Raw genomic sequence first — 12,173 nt, 5'->3', positions numbered from 1 at the left:
TTCATTTTCACAGTTTGGGAAACAAAATATCTGTACTTAAATATGTCCAAAACTTAATAATGCTACGTTTGGAACAGTTTGGATAGAGAAGGCACTTACCCTTGAATCATGGCTAATCAGTTCTTTGCATTCATTACATGTGTTGGCAAACAGGCTGTCATAGCATGGTATACAGTAAGGGCCCTCTTCCATCTGGATATACTTCCTTCCATAGAGAGATTCCTTACAGCTATCACAGTCAAATGGCTCACTCATTTTATGCAGAGTCTAAGAAAAGAAAAAAATAATAAACAAGTTTAAAACAACCACTGATAAGCTTTGATAATGAAGACTTTATATATACAATGTCATGTTTTAGAACAGCACAAAAATGTGCTGCTTTTTTGTAAGACAAATTCAAGCAGAGGTCATTGTACATTCCTGAGGTTTCACAACTGTAACAAGACAAAAAATAACAGGTGTGATGTACTGTATAGCATTCCTTCAGATCCATTTCACTACATAGGGCATCGTATTAGAATTGATCGGGGGGTTACTAATATTTTGGATGTAGAACATTATTTATTCATTTAAAAGGGAATTAGTTAAGTGAGCATAAAATATTTGGATAAAAGATGACAACATTAGAGAAGATCATAATGCACCACTATATATTTTTATTTTACTTATACCATACTTGCCAACTCTCCCTCATTGTCAGGGAAGGGAGACTCCCTGAAATAGTAGCCATCTCCCTGAAGAGTATAGGAATCTCCCTGATTTCACCTTACCCCCATTAAGAAGCGATTATATATACACATTCAAATGGGATCATTACAAAACAGACTGGGAGCGCTAAATATCACAAAGATGTTTAATTAATAAACACTGTATCATACATATTAAATAACAATATATATAAAAAAAACACACTGTGGCCACAGGAAAATAAATAAAACAAATGAAATATTGAAGCAAGCAAAAATATGTAAAAGGGAGGTGGTCAGTAATAAATAATACTGTATAAAAAAACGCCTGTTTGGTTTATCCAAATGATTAACAGAGCCTTAAAAAGACTTCTTATTCACTCCGTCTGTAAACAGCATAATGCAGGAGCAATGCCTATAATTAAGACAACTTTGAAGCTTTGTAGCAAAATAGAAAACTGTTCAGTATTCTTAAAAATATATACTCAAATCCGCCAGTCCGCATGAGGACATAGACTCCATGCTGAAGGAAATGGTAAATACCGTGATGCTGATATCAGCGTGGACCAGAAATCGGATGGAAACCCCCTGTGTCACCCCACACATACCCTAAACATCGGGGGGTGTCAATTACGCGATTGGCCAGTATTCTCAGCATTGTAATATGCTGGATATCTTGGCATTGTGGGGCCATGATGATGCGATCACTGCTCTGCCCCTAATGCCAGATAATGTCCCCAGCCATGCCCCCCCCTATGCCGACCTGGTTGCCCCCTGTCAGAATGTCGGCAAGTATGATATGTACAGTTTTTGTACCAGTTGCAGCTAGCTGTGGCACTTGAATAATATCTGGTATCTGCAGAGCCAAAGGAGTTAATATCCAGCACTGGGACTATAAAACATTTTTTTAAAATATTTAAAATGTTGGGAAATGTTTTGATGCATTTTGACATGGTATATTTAGTGCGCTCTGTGTAGTTGTGAGTTACCTACACACAACAGAGTGGTAGGAGTTTGTAACAAGCGGTTACTGATGGTGCAAAAAAATCCTTATTCCCTAGGAGTGGCAAAGTAAGCCCACTCAGGATGCTCTAGGAAGAGTAATGCTTGTCACGCACTGGCTGACATATCGCAGTTTAATAGAACGGCTTATATATTGTGTGCACGTCGCTCAGTGTGTACAAATGTCTGAACGACGTCGTTCACAGACATATCACGTTGGCTGTGATGCATAGCCGATGGCATATATATCTGAGTAAAAAGACATTAAATTGAAAAGCAAATTACATCAACCGTATATTATGTCTCTAAGATGTTTAATACAAGGGTGGGAAAAATGGCATAGCTAGCTGGGGCAATGCATGAACTTGCTCAACAGCTTAAAAACTATATGGGTGGGACTTATCAACCTTAAAAATGCAGTCAAACCTCCAAAAACTGCACTTTTCGAAGTTTGCCGCAAACCCCATACAGTGGATCCGGAAAGTATTCACAACGCTTCACTTTTTCCACATTTTGGTATGTTACAGCCTTATTCCAAAATGGAATAAATTCATTTTTGTTCTCAAAATTCTACACACAATACCCCATAATAACAACGCGTAAAAAGGTTTATTTTGAGATTTTTGCAAATTTAATAAAAAAACAAAACAAAACCTAAGAAATCACATGTACATAAGTATTCACATCCTTTGCCATGAAGCTCAAAATTGAGCTCTGGTGCATCCTGTTTCCACTAACCATCCTTGAGATGTTCCTACAGCTTAATTGGAGTCCACCTGTGGTAAATTCAGTTGATTGGACATGATTTAGAAAGACTAAATAAGGTCCCACACTTGACAGTGCATGTCAGAGCACAAACCAAGCATGAAGCCCAAGGAATTGTCTGTAGACCTCCGAGACAGGATTGTCTCGAGGCACAAATCTGGGAAAGGGTACAGAAAAATATCTGCTGCTTTGAAGGTCCCAATGAGCACAGTGGCCTCCATCATCCGTAAATGGAAGAAGTTCAGAACCACAGGACTCTTCCTAGAGTTGGCTGGCCGTCTAAACAGAGCGATCGGGGGAGAAGAGCCCTAGTCAGGGATGTGACCAAGAACCCGATGGTCACTCTGTCAGAGCTACAGCATTCCTCTGTGGAGAGAGGAGAACCTTCTAGAAGGACAAGCATCTCTGCAGCAATCCACCAATCAGGCCTGTATGGTAGAGTGGCTAGACGGAAGCCACTCCTTAGTAAAAAGCACATGGCAGCCTGCCTGGAGTTTGCCAAAATGCACCTGAAGGACTCTCAGACCATGAGAAACAAAAATCTCTGGTCTGATGAGACAAAGATTGAACTCTCTGGCGTGAATGCCAGGCATTATGTTTGGAGGAAATCAGGCACCACTCATCACCAGGCCAATACCATCTCTACAGTGAAGCATGGTGGTGGCAGCAACATGCTGTGGGGATGTTTTTCAGTGGCAGGAGCTGGGAAACTAGTCAGGGTAGAGGGAAAGATGAATGCAGCAATGTACAGAGACATCCTGGATGAAAACCTGCTCCAGAGCGCTCTTGACCTCAGACTGGGGCGACGGTTCATCTTTCAGCAGGACGACCCTAAGCACACAGCCAAGATATCAAAAGGAGTGGCTTCAGGACAACTCTGTGAATGTCCTTGAGTGGCCCAGCCAGAGCCCAGACTTGAATCCAATTGAACATCTCTGGAGAGATCTGAAAATGCCCGTGCAACCACACTTCCAATCCAACCTGATGGAGCTTGAGAGGTGCTGCAAAGAGGAATGGGCAAAACTGCCCAAAGATAGGTGTGCCAAGCTTGTGGCATCATACTCAAAAGACTTATGGCTGTAATTGATGCAAAAGGTGCATCAACAAAGTATTGAGCAAAGGCTGTGAATACTTATGTACATGTGATTTCTTAGTTCTTTTTACACATTGTCATTATGGGGTATTGTGTGTAGAATATTGAGGACAAAAATTAATTTATTCCATTTTGGAACAAGGCTGTAACATAACAAAATGTGGAAAAAGTGAAACGCTGTGAATACTTTCCGGATGCACTGTATGTATAAAAGTGATCAGCATTGCAGTCCCCATAAAATGCATTGGGGTGACATGTGTGGTATGCGTTAAGTTCTGGAAAGCAAAACTTTTCAGAGCTTGTGCCAGATAGGCAATGGCCGCCACAGATGAGACCACGCATGCGCAGAAGAACCCGGCTCCCAATATAGATGGGAAATGATGGCTTTTGCATTCATTTAATTTCTTTACACATCGCAAGGTCAGGTTTCTTTCATAGTCCCTGCCCCTGCATGTGATTTTTAGTACATTTGGGAGAAAGTCAATTTCTTACTGACGTGGATAGCAGCGATAAAAATTTTTAATTATCGGATCTGAAACCCGATAATTAGTAAATATGCCCCTTTATGTGCAAGTCTACACAATCCTTAACTGGTATCTTAGATCAGATATACTAACATATGTTGCACATGGCCACATTGGTGTGTGTTTGTGATTATTCAGCTTCATACTGTGTCACAGGATCACTGTGAGGCAACAGCTGAGGGCAATAGCATACTTAAGCCCGTTGAACAATCAACCGTGCAAATTCTTCTTTGAAACCCTAACCTTCTGGTAGGAATATCTTACATTTATCCTTTATACTACAACCAGGAAATGTTTCCTTGTTAACAGAGAATACACTGTAAATGTGCTATTGCACAACTACTTCCTGCTTCTGAATGCAGTCTGTGCACTTTACTCAAAGAACCTTTGTTCCTCCACTTCAACAGAAATAGACAGGCAACATTCAGCAGCAGATTTGATTCATTGGTACTTTAACAGTGTTGGTTGTTATTTATACAAAAGGCCGGGAAAGCAATCCAGAGAAATGTATCTGCCCTGCATACTGGTGTGCAAACAAAACATAGCCTTATAGCTAGGGCACAAAGCTGGAAGAAATCTCATTGCTTTCCCTTTTAGGTAGAAAAAAAAAAAAAAAAACACACTATCTACAATATCATAGCTGAAAGAAAAATATTAACTAGATGGGATGTCCACTATGTGCTGCGGAAAAAAGCAGTGTCAATACTGGTTCTTTAGGCTAGACAATGTATTTCTTTATGAGTCATAACACTAATGCAGCGTCACAGCAACAAACCAAGGGGCATATGTATCAAAGCTTGATGTGAGATGAAATTGTGAAATATATATCATCAACCAAACAGCTCCAAACTATCATTTCTTAAACACAGCCAAAATGTAAGTTAGAATTTGATTGTTTGGTGATATATAGCTCACAATGTTATCTCACATCAAGCTTTGATACATATGCCTCAAATAAAGCAACAGTTACATGTTACCTGCTATACTTGTTGCAGTGGTAACAAGATGAAATCCACCTATTCTGATATGTCCTAAATTTGTCTCCTATAATACAAAGTGCAGTATTCCCTTGACAAGGCTACTTTTGCAGTCAGTTCTATAACAGCAGATATCCATGAAAAAATGAACAGTGTATCGGCAAGATTTCACAATCACAAATCCTAGGATGCAAATATTGATACATATGAACAAAACTGGAAAAGGTCCCTAAAGTGCAAAAACACCCAAAATATTGTCCACTGCCCTGACCACTTCAGGTTACTTGTCAGGATTATCATTGTCATTTCTAATTTATTTCTGATTTGTAGAAACACCCCAATCCTATCCCCGGTGAGGATAGGTGAAGGTTTGCTTCTTGCTGGCCCATCAGTTTCTTTTTACTATATAGAACACTGTTGAATGAATTTCTAAATAGTTTTAGTAATTTCCACGATGAAAGCCCATTTCCTAAATATAAATATAACTGTGATAATAATGACTCCAACAATAAGACTGAGAAGGAATGTCCCACCTTTACTTATTCCATGATGGAGGCGCTTTATCTGGGCTTCTTGCCAAAGAAGGACCTTCCTCAAAGTACATACCCAATGGTGGTTATAATTTGCTGTGTTTACCAGAAGGTAAACTCAGGCTAAGTGCTTGGCAACAAATGATCAATTGATCAGCATTACATAGGTTTGTATGCCCACTGCGGTTCAACCAAATGCAGAATGGACTTAGACATAATGATTTAAAATAAATATAATAAATGTACAGACCGCACCATGATATCACCACCTGGTAATTTAAATTCAAATAAGTGTTCTAGACAGGTAAAAACAGATTGTCTAATGAGCCAATTGTTGTAAGATTAATGGTAATTTTTGTAGGAACAAAAATATAAATTCCTTTTTACTTCTGGAACAAACAATGAGATCATACACACAACATGATCAGTCAGGTCCAATAATGTGTTGGAAGACGCCTGCTGAAAAAAATCTATATATTGTATTTATTCTGTCAGACTACTAACATTGCACTACTGCTCCCTGGACTCAGACACAAATGTGAAGATGAGGCTCATATTGGACTATAACAAGTGAGACAAAGGGCAGTTTGGGGACTGTTTTGCCATCTACAGATTTACTAAGACCAAAACCACTGCAAAACCGCCATCAAAACAAATTTTAGAATAGGATAGAACAGGGCTGTCATTTAGAACCCGCCGTCAAACTGCCACCAAACCGCCGAGGTTTAGAACCCACCGCTTAGTAAATTTTGCCCTCACTGTGTATTACAGAGAGGTTACACAGTGTAAATGTGTACAACACTGGAGGTCCCAGACACACCAAAGGTGCTAGGTGCACAGTGCACAATGTTACCTTATGCCATAGAGGTCGGGAGGATACTCCATGGTGAAACTTTGTGTTTGCAGCCCTGTTGGACTTAAACAAAGTCATCTATAAACTCTGCTCACCGTCTCATTACATGGCCTTTAACCTGAATAAAATTTGACAGTTTCAACATTAAACACCTCACAAATACATCTAAACCAATGAGAAATAAATATCCTGCTTGTTAGGTCACTCCTCTTTTCAATATACTACTGTACATGCAGGGATTTAACTAGATATTTGAAGGCCCCATATCAAACGTTTGTAAGGGCCCCTATGTACCAACCAATGGGGGTACATAACACAAGTAACTTTGACAAGGAAGATGGGCCCCTCAGCTCTGGGCCCCATAGCAGCTGCACCCCTTGCACCTATGGTAGTTACATCCATGACTACATGTGTCATTTTGCTTTGGAAGTCTGTGTAGCGCCAGTACCAGAGCAGAACATTGCAATATTCCAATTTTCTTTTAACAATAAACTTTAGAAGTTTATTTTAAGAAAGCATTCTTTATAGTAATAAACTTTATATCTGTCTGTTGTAAGTACTGGCCAAGCACCTTACATCTAAACTGACCTAACCTACCCAACCTTTCTATCCTTCCCTTCAGCAGAAAGCAATGTATATGTTGGAGAGGTGATGTGTAGAGGTACAAGTTTGGCACTGATATAGTAAATTCCACATTTTGCAGAATCTATAGTCCATAAATTAAGTTAGAACAATGAACGGTGTAAATTCATTCCGCCCTTTGGCGTGGTTAGGATTAATAAGGGAGAAGTCTAAGCGTAACAAAAATGATCAGGGAATTCCATACGGAACATTAAAAGCTAAATTCCACTGGAGAAACATAAAAAATTCCACACCCAAATGTGAAGAGAGGCAAATATCATACTTAATACATTTTTAAAATGTAACGCCTCTCTATTCCAGAGATTTTATTAGCAACAAAAGTCTGCATGTTATGCCACGTATCCACTAGCAGATATTAATGAGCGATTGCACGATTACGACATCGTAATCGTGCAATCGCTTATTAATTGTACACAAATCGTGCACTATAATGTCGGAAACTACCAGCAATGCGTGCTCCCACTGGCCGTTTCTGAAATCAATCATCGGCTGAACATGCCAGTCAATCTACCGAAAACGACAGATTGGCCATGTTCAGGGATGATGGAGGGTGCCTAAACTGAATGACTAATTGTTCAGTGTAGGCACTGCAGGGGATGGCGAACAACGGTAATCGTTCTGTCTTTACCTCATCTGCTAGTGGATGTGCGCCTTTAGTATCTTCAATAGGCAGATCAACATGCTCCATAGTGCTAGCACCATTAATCATACATGCCTACTCTCCCGGGACGGCCGGGAGTCTCCCGAATATCGGGTTGCGCTCCCGGCCCCCCGGAAAAGTAGGCAAATCTCCTGCCCTCCGTCACCACCCCTCAATTACCCTGTACACCCGCCCCCCACGCTGCAGTGCTGGCCGGTGGCGCGGCCCCGCCCCCTGCTTCGCAATGCCATTAAGCTCGGCATTGTGAAGAGGGGGCGGGGCCGTAATGACGCGATCATGTGTTGACTCGTCATCATCGCCTGGTCACACCCCCCGCTGTATACAGACATTCAGCTCCCTGCCGGAAGGAGGGAGCGGAATGTCGACAAGTATGCTATAAATATAATTTGCCCATATCTGCAACTCCACCAACTCGGGATATGGTCATTATCCCAGCACAGGGCATCAGGACCGCCAGGTATCCCGAAGGTAAGTAGCGGGGTTGAGGGTTAGGTACTAGGGGGAGGGTTAGGGTTAGGCACTAAGGGGGGAGGGTTAGGTTTAGGGTGCAGGGAGGGGGAGGGTTAGGGTTAGGTACTAGGGGGGCGGTTAGGTTCCGGAACTTGGGAGAGAGGGTTAGGGTCGGTAGGTATCCTAACCCCGTCAAGATGCCGGCTTCAGGATTTTGACCACTGGGATCCCGAGGGCCGGAATCCCATACCCATCCCCGCAAACTCACAACACCATTGTTTTAAAATGAGATCTACTGCTAAAAACATGTCTTCTAAAAAGCTTCACTACAAGATCCTGTGAATGATGTTTAACCATGATTTGTAAAACCTGCTCATTGTTGTTTTGCATTTACATGATCTAATTATCTTACCAAACAGATATACATTACTGACCATCAATATTGGAAAGCTATTATATTTTCCACTTTGCAAAAGAATATTTTGTGTGAGTGTTAACTCGTTCCGTAAGAAGACAGAGATTAAGTAGATGAATTCTGGAGTTGACAATGGTCCTGAATGTTAGAAGAACATCTGCTCTTAGATGTGGCATGGAGCAATAACAGATGAACACAGCATATGTTACTATACAAGCCTTAATATATATCCTGCAGCCGAGTACCAGACATTGGTTGAGAAATCTGTTTAGGATTATCACAAAAGTATGATCGGACAAACATTTAGGCATTTATAGACAGGCTGCAAGCAGGACCTCTATTTGGGAAAGCATTATATGCCACTTGTAGGGGTATATTTACTAAAGTGAGAGTTTTTAGAAGTGGGGATGTTGCCCATTGCAACCAGATTTTAGCTATTATCTTCTAGAAGGTGCTAGATAAATGATAAATAGAAACTGGTTGCTATGGGCAACATCTCCACTTCTAAAAACTCTCACTTTAGTAAATATACATCGTGTTCTCTTATCACTACATTGGTCAGCTGACACTGCACACAACTGACATTGGGGGAGATGTATGAAGAGTCGAAGTTATGTTATGTGCGCTGATACCGCTTCTCACTAATATATGATCAGGGGGTTTGACGGTAAATGCACCCCTGTCATTATCGGTGCTGCTATCTACAAGATAGCAGCGCCAATAGCCTGGGCAATGTATGAACGGTCAGTTCGCCTGACCATTCAGCCCGCTGCAGCTGTTGCTTTCGACAGCTACAGCCTGGCGATGCCCTATCCCCATAGCCGGCTCCAAGGCTGCACGCTTTAGAGAGGCAATGCAGGAAGCGTCATAGCGGCATGTTAAGTGCCGCTATAATACATCCCCCCCATTGGGAGTAAACTCCACAGTGGAATAATATGGTTATAAATGTTATGTGCTGTACACAATTTTTATTTTTCAGAAGTCATTAAAGGCTCACTAAACCTAGCAGTTACTATTTCTTCATCATTAGAGTTAGTAGATTTCTAGGTGTGTGGGCAGCACGGATAGCGTATGTATGTACATATAGATTGTAAAGTCCACTGGGGCAGGGACTGATGTGAATGGCCAAATATTATCTGTAAATTGCTGCGGAATGTGTGTGCGCCACCAGTGTCCTGTCCTATTCACTGGTGGTGTCTTGAAAAAGACCACGTTCCTGCAGTCGAAACGTCGACCTTCTTGATTATTGCCCCAATGTTGAGACAAATAAAGTAGGTGTTTTTACACTATAATGAGAAGACCTGGTGAGTGAACTCTGCTTTTTTGTAACTATTTGGATGTATATGTATAATATATATATATATATACATATATACACACACACACACACACATATATATATATATATATATATATATATATATACACACACACACACACACGCACACATACATACATACACACATATTTATATCTATCTATTAAATGTCCTGACTGACTCATCAATTCCCAGCCCAAACCCCTGGACCTAGAAACATGAAAATCGGGGAGTATATTCTTTCCATGACGAAGGTGCCCACTATGAAGGGATTTTTCAAAATTAGACGCCTAAGGGGATGAAAAGGTCTAAAATGTTTTGTCCCCCTGTGAAATGTCCTGTCTGACTGTCTCATTGTGGCTGCAGCACAGTTCAATTCAAACACCAACTGGCAACCCAAGTGCTGCCAAACATCACTGGCAGTTGGTGTGCCTCCTCTATTTGAATAGTGAGGGAGGGGAATATGTTACTACAGAGGTATGGGAGGGGTAGCATTGCTGCTAGGCTGTTTTAGCCGGGCCCGATTTCAAAAGGGGAAAATGCGCCCTGCCCTGCTAAACCATGGCGGGTGTCGTCCACACCTGCGGGCCGCAGTATCCCACCAGTGGAAAAAACAGCGGTGCAGCGGTCACCGCCATGATAAATCTATTCACAGAGGCAGGAGTGCTTGGGGGCAGCCCGGCTTGTCTTTAAGTGCCGGGCACACCAGCAAGAGTGATGAAGAGGGGACGCGTCTTAAAGACACGTCCCCTTTTCCCATGACCACGCCCCTTTTCGGCGCAGGAATGCCCCTTTCTTGGTCCGGCAAGGGGAATGTATTACTACACAGGTATGGTAGGGAAATGTGTTACTACACCGGTGAGGGAGGGGAATGTGTTACAACATGGGTGAGTGTGGGTAATGTTTTACTACAGAGGTGATGGAGGGAGATGTGTTACTCCAGAGGTGAGGGAGGGGAATAAGTTACTACAGGTGTGAGTATAATGTGTTACTGCAGAGGTGAGGGAGTTGAGTGCGTTAGTACACAGGTAAGGGAGGGTAATGTCTTACTATACCAGTAAGGGAAGGAATGCATTACAATAGAGGTGAAGGATTATTGTGATACTGGAGTGGTGAGATTGAAATGGAAACTGTAAATATCTAAGGTCTACCAGGGTTAAACCGGGTACATCAGCTAGTTAAATAAATAATGACATGCCAAGGCAATTACCTACCATTTCAACTGGTGTATTTTTTTTACAATGCACTGACTAGCCCTCTATTTTCCCAACTTAGGGTGGGATGTACTGAAATGCAGTCAATACTACGAAAACCCCCGTTTTCTGCATTTTGGCCACATTACCATATGTACCAAGCTCCGGAATGTGATACATTTCCAAGCTTGAACCCAGTATGCAAGACCAACTGCAGATGCCATTGCCCAATAGAAGCCTATGGGCTTCTTATAGCAGTGTGCATGCAATAGTGCCCGGTTTCATGCCAGACGTCCTGCCCCCCCACCAGCCCTGGCGTGAACATTATTAAGCAGTGAAATCTTTAATACAATTTCCAATTGCAAAAAAGCATGCCAATTGTAGCAATCAAATCATGATGGTAGAAGTAGAAGTTTTATTGTGCAGTTTTGCTTTGTGTGCTGCCTAGCTAGATTATACATGACAAATTTAAATGTGCCAGTCCACTAGGCACACCTATAAATATTAATAAAAAAAAAAGAAACAAACAAAACCAATGAGTGTGGTAATCTTAAAAACCAGCACAACCGATATACAGATTTGGCTAGTTTCCACCACTGCCAGAAGGTTCCCAAACTCCACCATTACAGTCCATGTTTTAAGGATATCCATTCTTGAACACCAGGGACTAATTTGTACCAAGCATAGATATCCTTAAATCCTGTAATGGCAGAGTTTGGGAACCTCTGCTATATGGTTTTCAGCATGCTATGGTCCACCATTTATCTCATTATCATTTAAGAGTTCTAGTTAGACAACAGCAGGAGAGTAATCCAAGGTTAGAAGTTGAACAGTGTACACCTACTTGTAGCCGGACCAAAGTGTAGAATGTTTCATCTACAAATGACACACCAAGATGTGCATTAGGTACAGCATGAAAATTAAATCCAGCTGATTTTAGGGGTGGGAAGCATCAAGGGGAAAAACGTGGTCAAACCCTGAAAATGCGGGTTTGACCGCCTTTCTCATATGCTCCAAGCCCTGGAGTGCGATGCACCATGGGACTTGGTTACGGTGGGATCTCG

At 41.6% G+C, this 12,173-nt stretch overlaps 1 protein-coding gene across 1 annotated transcript in view; it reads right to left on the bottom strand.

Annotated features, from left to right (window-relative positions):
• FHL3 (four and a half LIM domains 3) overlaps window positions 1–12,173 on the bottom strand; it is a 75,176-nt gene that overhangs the window by 18,369 nt on the left and 44,634 nt on the right. The window contains exon 2 of the mRNA XM_088460559.1: window positions 100–267. Coding sequence (XP_088316685.1) covers window positions 100–255 — 156 coding nt within the window. The 5' untranslated portion in view covers window positions 256–267. The remainder of the gene's footprint in view (window positions 1–99; window positions 268–12,173) is intronic.

The sequence above is a fragment of the Taudactylus pleione genome, unplaced genomic scaffold (genome assembly GCF_031769625.1).
Source record: "Taudactylus pleione unplaced genomic scaffold, aTauple2 ptg000007l, whole genome shotgun sequence".
NCBI classification, from domain to species: domain Eukaryota; kingdom Metazoa; phylum Chordata; class Amphibia; order Anura; family Myobatrachidae; genus Taudactylus; species Taudactylus pleione.
Note: the sequence above shows the minus strand (reverse complement) of the source record. Positions and strands in the feature narration are given on the sequence as shown.